Source organism: Lagenorhynchus albirostris, chromosome 5 (assembly GCF_949774975.1).
Source record: "Lagenorhynchus albirostris chromosome 5, mLagAlb1.1, whole genome shotgun sequence".
NCBI lineage: Eukaryota > Metazoa > Chordata > Mammalia > Artiodactyla > Delphinidae > Lagenorhynchus > Lagenorhynchus albirostris.
In genome coordinates this window covers 76,734,254-76,751,341 of record NC_083099.1, presented here as the reverse complement: position 1 = coordinate 76,751,341, position 17,088 = coordinate 76,734,254, and the positions used below count along the sequence as shown (strand labels likewise).

General features: G+C 40.2%; 1 protein-coding gene across 5 annotated transcripts in view; it reads right to left on the bottom strand.

The window, feature by feature from the left end:
• Positions 1-17,088, bottom strand: part of HACD2 (3-hydroxyacyl-CoA dehydratase 2) — a 91,899-nt gene that overhangs the window by 57,155 nt on the left and 17,656 nt on the right. For all 5 annotated transcript variants that reach the window (XM_060150464.1, XM_060150465.1, XM_060150466.1 and 2 more), the window contains exon 3: positions 13,477-13,495. In XM_060150464.1, coding sequence (XP_060006447.1) covers positions 13,477-13,495 — 19 coding nt within the window. The remainder of the gene's footprint in view (positions 1-13,476; positions 13,496-17,088) is intronic.

Sequence of the window (17,088 nt, the reverse complement as noted above, 5' to 3'; positions counted from 1 at the left end):
GCTACTAGAAGAAAACATAGGGAAAAAGCTTCTTGACATTGGTCTGGGCAAATTTTTTTGGATATAACCCTCAATGAACAGGCAACAAAATAAAAAACTGACAAATGGGATTGCATCAAACTAAAAAGTTTCTGTGCAGCAAAAGAAACAATCAACAGAATGAAAAGACAACCTACCTAGATATCTGCAAATAATATATTTGATAAGGAGTTAATATCCGAAATATTGATATATGAGGAACTCAACTCAATAGCAAGAAAACAAATACCAAAACAGAAAATGGACAAAGGACCTGAAAGGGCACTTCTCAAAGGAAGACATACAAAATGACAAATAGGTATATGAAGAAAGCTCATCACTAATCATCAGGGAAATGTGAATCAAAAACCACAATGAGATACCACCTCACACCCATCAGAATAACTATTACAAAAAGCCAAAAGATACCAAGCGTTGGCAAAGATGTGGAGAAAAGGGAACTCTTATACACTGTTGGTAGGAATATAAATTGGTATAGCCATTAGAGAAGATAGTATGGAGGTTCCTCAAAAAATTTAAAATAGAATTACCGTATGTTCTAGTAATGCCACTTCTGGGTATACATCCAAAGGAAATGAAGTCAGTATCTTGAAGAGGTGTCTTTACTCCCTTGTTCATTGCAGTATCATTCACAACAGCTAAGATACTTAATCAACCTAAGTGTTTACTGATGGATAAATGGATAAAGAGAACATGATACACACACATATATTATCCAGCCTTAAAAAAGAAGGCTGTCATTGCAACAATATGGGTATACCTGAAGGACATTATGCTAAGTGAAATAAGTTAGGCAAGAAAGAGAAATACTCCATGATCTCACTCATAGGTGGAATCTAAAAGAAGTCACACTCATAGAAGCAAAGAACAGAATAGTGGCTGCTTAGAGCTGTGGGATGGGGAAAAAGGGGAGATGTTGGTCAAAGAATACAAAGATTCAGTTGTGCAGGATGAATAAGTTCTGGAGAACTAATGTACAGTATGGTGACTGTAACTAATAATATTATATTATATACATGAAATTTGCTAAGAGAATAATCTTAAATGTCCTCACTACGAAAAAAAAAGATAACTGTGAGGTAATAGATATGTTAATTAGCTTGAGTGTGGCAATCATTTAACAATGTATATTTATATTGAAGCATCACACTGTGTATTGTAAATATATGTAATTTTTATATCTCAATAAAGGTGGAAAAACAGAAAAATTTTTATGATTTTCAGGTAAAAAGAAAAAATACCTTTTTTTCCTTTTGGCTGCGTTGCATCTTCATTGCTGTGCATGGGCTTTCTCTATTTGTGGCGAGCGGGGGCTACTCTTGGTTGCAGTGCATAGATTTCTCATTGTGGTGGCTTCTCTTGTTGCAGCGCATGGGCTCTAGGCACATGGGCTACAGTAGTTGCAGCACACGGGCTCAGTAGTTGCAGCACGCAGGCTCTAGAGCACAGGCTCAGCAGTTGTGGCGTACGGGCTTAGCCGCCCTGCGGCACGTGGGATCTTCCCAGACCAGGGATCGAACCCATGTCCCCTGCATTGGCAGGCAGATTCTTAACCACTGCACCACCAGGAAAGTCCCCAAAAGACAAAATATCTTAAAAGGGCAAGATATTAGGTTGGTATCAGACCTCCCAGGAGAAACACACAAGCAAGGTCGAGTAAAGAACATAATGAATGTCAAACTGAAAGTTCTGGCTAGTGCAGTAAGACAAGAAAAAGAAATAAAGTATACAAATTGGAAAGGAAGAAACAGAACTATCTTTATTCATAGATGGCATGATTATCTATACAGATCTACCCAAAGAATCTACCAAAAAACCTCCTGGAACTAATAAGCAAGTAGAGCAAGGTTGCAGGATACAAGGCCACTACATAAAAAGCCAATTGCTGCCTTATATGCCAGCAATGAACAACCAGAATTTGAAAAAAAAAAAATTTGTAATAACATCAAAAAAAGGAAATACTTAGGTACAAATCTAACAAAATAGGTACAGGATTTTTACGTGGAAAACGTCAAAACAATGATGAAAGAAATCAAGTAAGATCTAAATATATGGAGAGCTAGTCCATGTCTGTGGACTAAAAGACTCAATATTGTTAAGAGGTCAATTCTTCCCAACATGATTTATAGATTCAACACAATATCAGTCAAAAATCCTAGGAAGCTACTTTGTAGATATTAACAAACTGATCCTAAAGTTTATATGGAAAGTCAAAAGACCCATATAATACTGAAGAAAAAGAAGAAAGTTGGAGGCCTTATATCTATTACAACCAAGACAGTATGGTATTGGAAAAATAACTGACATTTAGATCAACAGAACAGAATAGAGAGCCCAGAAATAAACCCATGCAAATATCTGATCTTCAACAAAGGCACAAAGACAATTCAATGGAGAAAGGATAGTCTTTCTAATAAATGGTGCTGGGACAACCGATGTCCATACGTGAAAAAGTGAATCTAGAAACAGACTAGACATTTTTCACAAAAATTAACTTGAAACAGATCACAGACCTATTTGTAAAGTGTAAAGCTATAAAACTTCTGGAAGAAAACAGGAGAAAATCTATGTGACCTTGGGTTTGGTAATGAGTTTTTAGATACAACACCAAAAGCATAATCCATGAAAGAAAAAAATTCCTTCATAAAAGCAATTTTTTGGTTTTAAGCTGGTTAAGTGTAAAGTTGGTTGGTTTTAAGTTAAACTTTGGTTAAGTTGGACTTCATTAAAATTAAAAACTTCTGCTTTGTGAAAGAGACTATTAAAAGAATGAAAAGACAAGTCACAGACTGGGAGAAGATATTTGCTAAACATACATCTGATAAAGGATTTACATCCAAAATATAGTAAGAATTTTAAAATCTCAACAGGAAAACAAACAACTCAATTAAAAAGTGGGCAAAAGATGTGAACAGAAATCTCATCAAAGAAGGTATACAAATGGCAAATAAAAATATAAAAAAATGTGCACATCATTTGTCATTTGAGAAATGAAAATTAAAATAAAGGAAACTCGGACTTCTCTGGTGGTGCAGTGGTTAAGACTTCAAGCTTCCAATGCAGGGGGCCTAGGTTAGATCCCTGGCCAGGGAACTACATCCCACATGCATGCCGCAACTAACAGTTCACATGCCACAACTAAGGAGCCCGCATGCCGCAACTAAAGGAACCCACGTGACGCAACTAAGGAGCAGGCGAGCTGCAACTAAGGAGCCTGCCTGCCATAACTAAGACCCAGCACAACCAAATAAATGAATATTAAAAGAAAAAAATAAAGGAAACCACTGCATATATACTATGATGGCTAAAACCCAAGGTAGCAACTGCTGGTGAGGATGCAGAGCAACAGGAACTCTCATTCATTGCTGACAGGAATGCAAAATGGTGCAGCTACTTGGAACAGCTTGGCAGTTTCTTACAAAAGTAAACAGTCTTGCTATATGATCCAATAATTGTGCTACTAGGTACATAATCAACTGATCTGAAAATGCAAAAAAAAATTTTTTCCCACACAAAACCAGCACACAAATATTTACAGCACCTTTATCCATAACCATCCCAAACTGGAAGCAAACTAGATATCCTTCGATAGATGAATGGATAAACAAACTGTACATCCATACAGTGGAATATTATTCAGAAATAAAAAATGAACTTTCAAACCATGTGAAGATATGGATGAATCTCAAAAGCAGATTGCTAATTGAAAGAACGCTGTGAGGTAGGAACTGTTATTAAAATACTAGTGGAAAGATGTTCACTATGAATGAAGAAGAAAAAATTCCTTTCCTAGGAAAGCTGTACAAAACTATAAAAGACATACTACGTCATACAGATATTCCAGATATTCCAAAGTGTTCTTGCTTCCTTCATTAATACACTATTTAGCATTCAACTCCTGCTGTGGAATCATACATCAAAGAATTCTTTTGCTAAACTTTCACTTTTTGGCTCAATGCAATTAACTCGGTCACTAGATGGTGTTTCCAGCTTTGCTGGACTAACCTTGCTTTTGAAGCTAAGAACATAAGTGGAAGGTTTACTGACTTCAGACTGTCACAAACCATCTGACCAGAGATCTTCTGAAATACTTTCTTTGTCTCTAGCTTTTCAATTAAGCAAATTAAGGTAATTTTTAATTTTAGAGATACCCTGTGCCTATAATTAAGAAATATTTATGAGATAATCTCCAGGGCAATGCAGGAAGTTTCAGCTTTTTGTTACCTAAAATATTAATGATCAAGGCATGAGAGAGCGATGGAAAAACATCCACTTCTCTTTTCTCTCTCTCTTTTCAGTTTCAGCTATTGATTCATTACTATTTTTATTGGACGTCCTCCAGAAGTCCTTACCTTCAGAGTGTCTCCTTACTAATACAAGGGTGCCATCTAGTGATGGTCATGGGTAAATGTATGCCATAGAAAGTGTGTGTGTCCATCTCCCACCCCAATTCAGTTTTCTGCTGGGGCTTTCAAGATGCATTGAGAAAGCAAAATAAACAAATGGGACCTAATTAAACTTAAAACCTTTTGCACAGCAAAGGAAACCATTGACGAAACGAAAAGAGAACCTACTGAACGGGAGAAAATATTTGCAAATGATATGATTGATAGGGGTTAATCAAAATATATACACAGCTCATACAACTCAACATCAAAAAAACCAAACCAGCTGATTAAAAAATGGGTAGAAGAACTCAAGAGACATTTTTCCATAGAGGACATGCAAATGGCCAACAGACACATGAAAAGATGCTCAACACTGCTAATCATCAGGAAAATGCAAATCAAAACCACAATGAGATATCACCTCAAATCTGTCAGATGGCTATCATCAAAAAGAACACAAATAACAAACGTTGGCAAGGATGCGGAGAAAAGGGCATCCTTGCACATTGTTGGTGGGAATGTAAATTGGTGCAGCCATTGTGGAAAACAGAAGAGGTTTCTCAAAAAACTAATAGACCTACCATATGATCCAGCAATTCCACTTCTGGGTATATATCCAAAAACCCCCCAAAACACTAATTTGAAAAGATACGTGCACCCCAATGTTCATAGCACCATTATTTATAACTGCCAAGATATTGAAGCAACCTAAGTGTCCCTCGACAGATGAATGGGTAAAGATATGGTATACATATACAATGGAATACTACCCAACCATAAAAAAGAATGAAATCTTGCCATTTGCAGCATCATGTATGGACCTGAAGGGCACTATGTTAAGTGAAATAAGTCAGACAGAGAAAGACAAATACTGTATGATATCACTTATATGTGGAATCCAAAAAATGCAATAAACTAATGAATTTAACAAAAAAGAAACAGACTCACAGATATAGAGAACAAACTATCGGTTACCAGTGGGGAGAGAGAAACAGGGAGGAGCAGGATCGGGGTTGGGGATTAAGAGGTACAAACTATTGATACCATGTATAAAATAAATAAGCTATATGGATATATTGTATAGCACAGGGAATATAGCCAATATTTTATAATAACTATAAATGGAGATAACCTTTAAATTGTGAATCACTATATTGTACACCTGTAACATATAATTTTGTACATCAACTATACTTCAATAAAAAATGCATTGAGAGGGAAAATGTACTAAATCTATCAATACTATACTTGAAACAAGTTTCCTAATACTCATACATAGGTATATTTAAACATCTAGCGCATCCTCCTTTTCTATTGTTGCCCAGATAACTGACCATCTCTGAAGCTACTTCATAGTTAGTTTCATGGAATTTCAGATCATCCAGCTGAAAGGAATGTTAGAGATTATCTATTATCTAGTCAAACTCCTACTTCTTCAGATGTGAAAACTAATGCCCAGAGGGAGGATGCCTGACTTGCTACACAGCTAGTAGTGTTTCCAATGGGGTTGGTTTGCCTTAGCTTGGTTCCTGATGGACTGGAAAACAAGATAATATTACCTTACCGAGAAGATATTTTAAAATATCTCAGTAACAGGCTTCCATTCAAACCAAACCCCTAGCTGTTCCTGCAAGAATGGCAAAGGGTATAAAATTCCCTGATCTAGGCTCTATTCATGGCTTTCCCTTTTCCAACTGGGCACAGAAACCCTCAGGGATTATGTTTTGCCCACTAATAATCAATGGAAGAGCTGCTACAGCTTACTGAGTGCTTGCCAGGTGCCAGGCAGTGTGCGTGAGCTCTGGGTAAGCCCCTCACCTTCCCTGCTCAGGCACGTTGGGCTCCTGATGAGCATATGCCCTATTTGTCCCTTCCCTTCATCTCAGTACATTCAGTCACAGCCAGGAACAACTTACGGAGCTGGATGTTCCAGGCAAAGGGACATTTTATGTACAAAATCATGGAGTGTGAAAATGCAAAGTTTATTCAGAGAAAGTGGCTGAATCTTTGGGTATGAGGAGCAGAAGACGCAGGTGCTAAAACTATCTTTCTTTCCTCTTCTCTGTCTAGAGGGGAGGAGGCAAAATGTGATCAGGAGGCAACAGAGTAATCAAAGCGCCAAAGTAGAGGGAGACTAAGCTAGACTGGTCTGAAGGGCTTGGCTGATTTGGGAAAGATTATGAACATGGTCTTGGTAGAGTTCTGGTGTCGGGATGCTGGGAAATGACTGTACTCAATAAATGACAAAGACAGAATAGCAAGGAGTTGACCAGGCCTCTAACCTCCCCACTGCACCCAGACAGCCCACTGCACCCAGACAGCCCTCTAGGCAGCAGACACAGGCCGGCCTGCTGGGAAAGGTTAAGTCCATTTCCCCACCTCAAAGGGCATCTCCTTCCCCTGTCAGTACTACCACTAAACATGCCCCCAGGCAGAAAGCAACTTCTGAATCTAAATCTGCACCATTTTGTATTCTGTAAGCCAGGAAAACTGGCTTGGGGAAATGGGTCCCAGGGTTGAACACACTAAGAACAGGGTGGAAGAGAGCCAGCAAGGTCCATGTGACCCTGTGTCAGTTCCCACTAACAAAAGGGGACATAGATCTCAGGATCAGAAATTTGTACTTTGGGAATATGGCTATTTTTATACTGTTTGTACTTTTGATACTCATTCCCTTTTTGTTCTTCCTCACTTTTGGTAAAGTTCATTTAAAAAATGTCAACTAAGCTAAGAGGCACCAAAGAAGGCAGTTTTGTTTCTGTGCCCAGCCATACCCATGAGGGCTGGGCGCAGGGGTGAAAGTAGAATTCCAGGTGAGCAAATCTGGGGGAATAACCCCTTTCCTCCACAATGCTTTCCTTCCAGAGTTCTCTTCTGCTGCAACACGGAAGGTTCTGGGTCTGGCTTTAGTAGTATGTGAGGGCATGTCCTTCACAATATTGCACTGTAAATGAGGAATAAAAGCTTGAACCTCTGGGGGGCCGGGGAGGGGGGGCGGATGGGAGGAGGCATTGCAGTTTGGAGAGGATTTAGTTCATTCTCACTGGTGGGAGGGATAAGATTTCTGGTAGGAGACTGGGTCTTCTGGTGCTTGTCTCTCCGGCAGCTGCCCCTTTCCTCCCTGGCACCATTTGTTACTTAATAAAATCAGTCTGAAGCCATATGCTACCTATTAATATTAGGGTGATTACAAATTTCTTAAAATTAATTGTTAAGAAATAATTAAGTAAAAGGTATCATCAGTTTACGAGAGGAGTGCAAGCTGGAATGTACAGCAAATATTTGAAACCACAAATCTAGGAGACCTACGTGAAAGGGCTTCTGTCCTTGTCTGTTATCAGACATGATAATAACAGAGTGTATGATATCAGAGTGCTAATGATATCAGAGTGCTAATGATATCAGAGTGCTAATACTCAACTTCAGACATAATACCCTCTGGGCTATGACTGAGCTCCTGTTCTACAGTTTTCAATCAAGAGAACTTCCAAAGTTATTTATATTGACAGTATAATTTCCAACACAAAGGTTCACCAAACACACAATGTTACATCTTATTAAGAGTATCATCAGGGGCTTCCCTGGTGGCGCAGTGGTTGAGAGTCCACCTGCCGATGCAGGGGACACGGGTTTGAGCCCCGGTCCAGGAAGATCCTACATGCCGCGGAGCGGCTGGGCCCGTGAGCCATGGCCGCTGAGCCTGCGCATCCGGAGCCTGTGCTCTGCAACGGGAGAGGCCACAACAGTGAGAAGCTCGGTACCGCAAAAAAAAAAAAAAAAAAAAAAGAGTATCATCAGTTCTAGTCTCTCTACCTCTAATTTCTATCCCAACAAAGTGGGGTAACCATACTCTGGAGTTAGCTGAGAACCACCCATATTCAATATGCCTCTTCCACAATCTAATCTTGAGCACAACACAGAAAAACAGGTAATACTTCTTTCAGTACAAACTGTACCATATGGTTAAAGAAAACCACAACTCTTCTTTGCAGTCTTGTAAAAGACATATCTCAACTGGGTTTTAAAATTCTCATTTCCAAAAAGAAAAACACTGCGTAAATAAAAGCATTATGAATTTTGGTCTGAGGGCTGCGACCACAGTATTTAAGAAATCTCATCCCAGAAAAAGACAAATACTGTTAGATCTCACTTGTATGTGAAATCTAGGAAACAAAAACAAAAAACAAAACTCATAGATACAGAGAACAGACTGGTGGTTGCCAAAAGCAAGGGGTGGAGGTGCGGGGAACGGGTGAGGGTTGTCAAAGGTACAAACTTCTAGTTATAACATAAACAAGTCCTGGGGATGTAATGCAGAGCATGGCGACTACAGTTAATAATATTGGATTGCATATTTAAAGTTGCTAAGAGAGTAGACCTTAAATGTCCTTATCACAAGAAAAAAAATTATAACTATATGAGGTGATGGACATTAAACTTATTTTGGTGATCATTTAACAATATATACATATACCAAAGCCTTATGTTGTACACCTGAAACTAATACAATGCTATATGTCAATTATACCTTAATTAAAAAAAAATATGTCCCCAACATGTGCTCAAAAGGGCTATCACTTGTCCCCTTTCCCTCCCCGCAAAAGAAATCTTGTTCCTGCATTATCAGTGGAGAGCAAACAACCCACTTTAAAGAAGTTGGGGCATGGAAACCCATTTGGAAGGACAGAGGCCTGACTTTCTTACAGAAATGAATCCCTCATGTGGAATTTTAGTTTACTATTTCTGGAGGCTATTTTTGCCAAGTTGCATTGTCACAACCATGGACAAGAAGCAACTCCAACCCATACTAAGAACAGGTGGCCCTGAAGCACTCACTTACACAGAAATTACAATTTAGGAAAAATAAGAGTATGGAAGAGTTACACTTATATAAATCTAAATATGGAACATTACATTAGGGACAGAATAAAACTTTTAACATTCTATGACATTATTATTGCTAATAATAAGAACTATAATTTTATTGGGCAATTTTCAACATTGCTATATCTTAGACATTAAGCTAAGTGTTTCTCATGTGTGTCCTCTCGTGTTTTCACAACAACCCTAGAGGTAGGTATTATTATCCTCCTTTTATTGAGGAAGAAATGAAGGCACACAAAAGTTGAGTTACATCCTGAAAGTAACAGCTAGTAACTAACCCAGGTCTGACTGAGGTCTAGACTTCTCATCAACAATATGTAAACTAAAGACATCTCAAGGCATTAAAACAAGTTTCTAAAAGACCAAGCTATCACAGTGAAAAGTTTCAGAAAGCCACAGGAAAATAAACCATCATTCCAAAAGTAAATTTAAGTCGTATGAGTAAAAAAATAAAGGGTTGCCTTTAGGCTAATGCTAGAAACAGCCTATTTATTAGTATTCTTACTGATTTTTTTTAAGAAACTGAGAACATTTTGAAACAAGTTTCAGAAAATTTCACCAGAATTTAGTAAGATTATGATCAAATGTTCACTGAGCTCCCACTAGGAGCCATGAACTGTTAGGTGCTGGGATACAGAAATCAATAGGAGACAGTTCTCATTCTTGGAAAAATTCAGTGATCTTGGTGGGAGATATAGGTATAGTGACAGACCATAATACATTGTGGAAAGTGTGATAACAGAGTGAGTTGCAGGGTATTACAGAAAAGTGAGGAATGGTATGTAATCTAGCCAGAGGGTGGTAGGAGAGTTTACTGGGGGAAGCTGCCAGCTGCAGGGGATGGGCTACCACTCCGGCAGAGCACAAAGCCTGGGCACAGACCAGAGGCAGGAAGTAGTGCAGTAGTATGGGGGGCCGGGGGGACACAAGAAGGTCAGGGTTGCTGAAGCACAGAGTGGGAGGCAGGGAATGGACATAGGTAAGGCTAGGGAGGTGGGCAGGGTCCAAATCATGAAGATGTTTAAACCAGCGAAGGGTTTTAAGCATGGAAGTGACATGCTCAGAATCATCCTTTAACTCAATCCCTCCAGGACTGTAAGCATGGATTTGGAGGCACACAGCCACAGGTTCAACTTCTAGCTCTAGGGCTTATTAGCTAAGTGAACTTTGGCAAGATATAAACCTTCTAAGCCTCAGTTCTGTCAACCGTAAAATGAGAAGTAAGTAGATTATGAATGTAAAGCACTGAAACATAGTAAATGCTCTTATTATAATGATCGCTCTTATTATTACTAATATTAATATTATAAACCTACAAGTTCAGGGAGTGTGATATGGGAGTCCAGATGAGACATACTCAGACCCTGAACAGGGCTGGAAAAAACAGGACAATCTGAGAACTATTTAGGAAACAGAACTGAGAAAACCTGATGACCACCTGGCTATGGGAGTATGGGGAAAGGAGAGGAGACATCATGGATGAACACTAGGTCTAGAATGGGTGACTGAATGGACAGTGGTTGGAAGCTGGTGGAGCACCTGACAAGAAGGAGACTGCTGAGGAGAAGGAGGTGTACATCCAGGAGCGGACATCCAGGAGCTCATGGGGTGAGTCTGGAGTCTGGGGTGCAGGTGTGGCTTGGAGTTAAAGAACTGACGGTCTTAAGTACCTCAACCCATGAGAAGGGAAGAGATCACCCAGAGGGCCTGTTCAGGCAGAAGAGCAGTGTGCTGGGCCAGATACTGGGAACACCCACAATTAAGGGGCAAGGGGAGAAAGAAAAGCCCCCAAAGAAAGAAAAGAACCACAGAGGACCAGAAAAGCCAGGAGGGCTCAGTATGATGTAAAATAAAAGAACAGGATGTCACAGAGGGGGTCATCAGTGGTACCCAACGTAGTTGAGAAGTTCAGTAAATTCCAAACATTAAATTCCTCAGAATTTAACAGAAACTCGTGCTGATTCTAGACCAGAGGGCAATTTTAGTAGGACAAGGGGTACAGAAGCACAACTGCTGGGTTAAGGTATAAATGGGAGCACGGAAGTGGAAAGAGTATACCAGAAATCTGGTAAAAGGGATGAAGAGGACTTATGTGGTAATAAGGGAGGAAGGCAGGGTCAAAGGTTAGGTTAAAAATTATTTTTAGGATGGAGCATTCTGAGCATTTTGTGAGCTGAGAAGGAAAAGGCAGATGACAAAGGGTGATGATGCAAGAGAGAGAATCACTGATGGAACAAGGTTCTTGAGAAAATAAGAAGGAATTTTAAAGTATCTCCTGTGTGTCAGGCACCAAACCAAGACCTAGGGACACCTGTCCACAAACCATCAGAGGGGAGTGTGACATAGATGCTACTCCTCGGAGTGCATCCTGCCAGAGGCGCTCAGAGGGGCGCCCATCTGAGTGTGGCTTTCCTGAGCCTGAGCCTGTGCCTGTTCACCTCTCTGCTCCCACTACCCACCAGTGTCTGGCCCCACCTGGTAGGCATTCAATCATGTTCTTGGTATGAATGAATACATATACTTGTCAGAAACTTTATTTCCAGGGGTAGAAATTTTATAGAGGCATGAGAATATATTCTAAGACAGATAAAAGGAATTTGTGTATTAAAATACAAGGCAATATTAATTAAAATAATAATACACATGCTTGGAAAACATGCATCTAAGAGCTTTGTACGGAGGCAGCTAAAGGTTAAGGGGGGGGGGAGACTGGGGACACAGGGTTCAGTCATATGGAGAAGGCCTGAGCTGGTTCCAGAACTCTCTCTGGCTGAACATATCCCCCAATATACAAATTTAAGCACTTAAGAAGGGACAACTTTTTCACCTCAAAACTCTAGATAAAGGACTAAAAAGGAAATGTATGTCAGATTATTCACTAGCTGAAACCCATTCACCGTAAAATAAAGTCAGTCAGGTGGGCTCTGGCTCAGACTGGCCAGGTCCCAAGTGAGGCTGTGCCATTTACTGGCTATGGGAGCAGGTCCCTTAACCTTCTCTGGGAAAGCAGACCCCACGACAAATGAGTCTCCAAGCTCCTTTCAAATCTCTTGCTTAAAGGTGCTAAAGCAGTTTCCTAACCTTCTGAATCACGTTCCTCTGAGAATCTATGAAAGCTATGAATTCTACCCACCTTCCCAAGCAAACACAGACACATCCATACAAAATTTTGCAAATCATTTGAGAAATCTCTGATTGTAGACCTCCTCCTAGTGAGAAAATAGCCGAGGTGCAATTCTTTATAAGGAAGATGTTTGTCTTCCTTAAAAGTAATAGAGCCCAGGTATCATAGTGATCCCTTTAAGGCCCATGGTGGAGATTTGCTGTGTGTCCACCTGAACCGTAAGTCTTCTCATCTCTGAATTCCCCAGTGCCCCGAATATAGTAAGTACCCACTTAATTTATCCATTATGTTGATCAGGGCCATAATGGTTTGAATGCATAGTTCTGGAGTTTTCAGACTTTTGGTGCTTCTCAGTGAGTAGCAACTTCAAATCCTCCCTTGGAGAGACAAGTCCACATGCACAGCAACCGCTATGGGTTTACTCCACAGGGTCTATCAACTTTCCAAAATTGATTTCTGCTTAGAGGAGTCTAGCCGCCCCAGACTAGAAGCTATGCCTTAGTTCCAGAGCAGAATTTGATGACCCTCCGCATTCCCCAAAGAGGAATCACACTGTATCTGCTTTTAGCAGAAATCTCTCACATTGGTATAACCCTTTGTACTTGTACATTCCAATCCCTCTCACATACATTAAATATTCATCTGAGAGGTAGGCAATATACGCAGTACTCCATTTTAAAAAATAAGGAGAGTATAACATTTAAGTAATCAGAGAGGGCTTTCAACAGAGCCCAGCACTCCAAGTCACATTTTTATAAATATGCCAGGTGTTTGTCTATTTACCCTTGTACTGAGAAGGCAGGAGAGGCCTCTTTAAATTGACAGAGAAAAATAGCCATGGCATTTAATAAAGTGTTCAGTGATAACATCTAAATAGTACCCATGATTTTAGAAACCAAAAGCCGAAGCAATTTTATATATAATGATTAAATAGGTTAGTTTTTCAATGTTCAGTAAGAATCTAATCAACCTATCATTCATGACTTAAAAAAAGAAAGCAGAATCCACTCTACATAAGTTGGGGGGGAATTCCATACTCACCTACTGCACAATGTAAAATCTAGAGAGAAAAAGGGGGGAAAAGAGGATTAGTAAAGATCAATAATATTATAGTTTTATATCATACAAACTAGCCTTTCAGAAGAATAGAGCAGTGTCTGCCAGCAATATTGAATTCGAAAAATGAACGTTCAATTTTTAAACTTGGCTACAGACTATTTAAAAAAATGTAAATTCTTGTTCAGTTTTTTGTTTATTCATTTTTAGTTTGTGTATCTATGGAAGATTTCCTAAGGAATAAATCTTACCCAGTAGTTTAGCAAATGTCAAGGACCTATTCTATAATACATCAAATGGTAAGAGCAGCCAGTGTACAACAACTCCCATGTCCCATTTGTACAGAACAGAACTATCACAGACTATGGAATACAAGATCAGAAGAGCCTTTTCCTACCCGGCAGGCCCTTCAATGCAGACATTTATTCTACAAAGCTCTACCCTTGGACCCCATCTTATCTCATTCTGTGATCTCATTATAGGGTATTCCCAGTCTAATCTCTAACCCCAGATTTCTTTGAACTCCAGGCCCACATTCCTTTGGACATCTCCATCTAGGTGTACCAGCAGCAACTCAAAGATGGCATGCGGGCTTCCCTGGTGGCACAGTGGTTGAGAGTCCGCCTGCCGATGCAGGGGACACGGGTTCGTGCCCCGGTCCGGGAAGATCCCACATGCCGCAGAGCAGCTGGGCCCGTGAGCCATGGCCGCTGAGCCTGCACGTCCGGAGCCTGTGCTCCGCAACGGGAGAGGCCACAACAGTGAGAGGCCTCCGTACCACACACAAAAAACAAACAAACAAACAAAAAAACAACAAAAAAAGATGGCATGCTTCAGCAGGAAGCTCACCCCTCCTTTCCTTCATACCTACCATGCCTCTTGATCACCAACCCCCCCCCCACTCTCAGATTCAACTGCTCTTTCCTTTCCTTCACTCCCAAGTCAAACAGGTTTCCAAGTCCTGCCAATGCTTTTGGCATGTATTCCCCAGTTTTTTATTTCCAGCGCATGGGTGAGACTGCTATCTCCTCTCCATCTCAATGGCCATCTAACCAGCCAATTAGGTTCTTCCAAATCCCCTTCCAATTCATCCTGTATCTGGCACTGCTTTAACCTGGGTGGTGGTAGTAAAGAAGTAATTTGAAGCCATCTACAAGGTTGATTTAATGACCAAAGCTTTTCTGGATGATAAGACCTAACAACTATTGCAGTGCATTTTGGAATACATTTCTCAAGCCGTCATTGTGTTGTTTGAAACTAACAATAACCCTGGCAGATGGGCAGGACAGATATCTCTACTTGCAGATGAGAAAACGAAGGCTTAGAAACACTGCTCAGCTTCACCAAGGTAGTAAGTGATGTAGCGGATCAAGAACCTAGATTTTATTCCTACTATACTGCTTTTTGTATCATTTCACTGTACATTAGTTATACCTGAAAAAGCTATAACTTGACAAGACTAAGCTCTATCTAAAACATGCCTAGCGACTTCCCTGGTGGCTCAGTGGTTAAGAATCTGCCTGCCGGGCTTCCCTGGTGGCACAGTGGTTGAGAGTCCACCTGCTGATGCAGGGGACACGGGTTCGTGACCCGATCTGGGAAGATCCCACGTGCCGCGGAGCGGCTAGGCCCGTGAGCCATGGCCGCTGAGCCTGCGTGTCTGGAGCCTGTGCTCCACAACGGGAGGCCACAGCAGTGAGAGGCCCATGTATCGCAAAAAAAAACAAACAAAAAAAAAAACAAAAAAAAGGAATCTGCCTGCCAACGCAGGGGACATGAGTGCCAGCCCTGGTCTGGGAAGATCCCACATGTCACGGAGCAACTAAGCCCGTGCGCCACAACTACTGAGCCTACACTCTAGAGCCCGTGTGCCACAACTAGTGAGCCCATGTGCCACAACTATTGAAGCCTGTGCACCTAGAGCCTGTGCTCCACAACAAGAGAAGCCACCACAGTGAGAAGACTGCACACCGCAATGAAGAGAAAAGCCCACACGCAGCAATGAGGACCCAATGCAGCCAAAAATAAATTAAAAATTAAAAAAAAATTAATTAAAAAAAAAGAATCCGCCTGCCAATGCAGGGGACACAGGTTCGATCCCTGATCCAGAAAGATCCCACATGCTGCAGAGCAACGAAGCCCGTGTGCCATAACTACTGAGCCTGTGCTCTAGAGCCTGCGAGCCACAACTACTGAGCCTGTGTGCCACAACTACTGAAGCCCGTGTGCCTAGAGCCTGTGCTCCGCAACAAGAGAAGCCACTGCAGTGAGAAGCCCGCTCAATGCAATTAGAGAAAGCCTGTGTGCAGCAACAAAGACCCAACGCAACCAAAAATAAACAAAAAAAACCATGCCTAATAAGACTCTGTGCTCAAGTCTATGATTTCACTAAGTTTTTTCTGAAGGGAGGAGGATGGGGGTGGCTTGGATTAAAAAAAAAATCAAGCTGCACAAATATGTCGATAACTGATAAAAGAATTACCAGACTGCAAATCTTATATTTTTCAAAAGAAAACACTGCTAAGAATCTCAAATGTGTGAATAGTACAAGATAAGCCAAACCTCCTGCTGCAAAGTTGAGGAAAACTAAGATACGTGCTGATTGAAATGAAATGGAATGAAAGATGAGTGATGAGCATCCTTTGAGACAAGACAGATGATAGTGCCTAGATAGAAAACCTATTCTATTCATGTATGTGGCAAGACATCCAGGCTGCTGATTTACAATAGGACACTGCAGGAAAGGATGGATAACCTTAAGGCCTATCATGTCTTCTTGGTGTGACAGAACAAATCTTAGTCCTATGAGACCCAATCTCCCCTTTTTAATCACATATTTTATAATGCCTCCTTTACTAAATATAAAATTCATAGATGATATAACTTACTTGCACAAAAATTAAAACAAATAAAGTGTCCTAACCAATATGTAAAGAAGAAATAAAAAGTAGTTTATTTAAAAAAATATGTATTTCCACAGATAAATGCTTGGGGACACAATGACATAATGAAGCAGTCAGATATATGTATCAACTTATGATGAATAAGTTTGGATTTAAAAATAAGAATACAAGAAAGCACTTTGGATAAGAAAAGGAAAATAAAAGAACAGAGGTACAGACCAACCCTAGAATAAAAACAGTATTAAGATAATAATGGACATAGGGGAGTAATCTTAACTGAAGTTAAAACAACACGGCAAGTAAATAACAAAGTAGAGAAAATGAGGAAGTACCACATTATCACAAATGAAGCTAGGTCTTATTTATTTGTAAGTGTGGTGTCAAAATAATCCCCTAGATTATGTCATGGGATAGGGTAGGAAGAAAGTATCACAGAAAACATCCTTCTGCTTTGAAATCCCACTGGGACATACAATCTGTGCCTGGTCTGTAAAAAGAACTTGGAAACAATATTCTCTGAATGGTGTGACAAGGAAAAGAAGATGGATTAGACAAAAAAAACAGTAATGCAAAATGTGATAAAGTAGTTGTTTAACTGTGGATACTTTTAGGAAAAAACTGAACTGTAATGATTCAAAAAAAGGCAGTATAAAATATTGTTAAAATAGTTATACTAAAGAAATCGAGGGGGCTT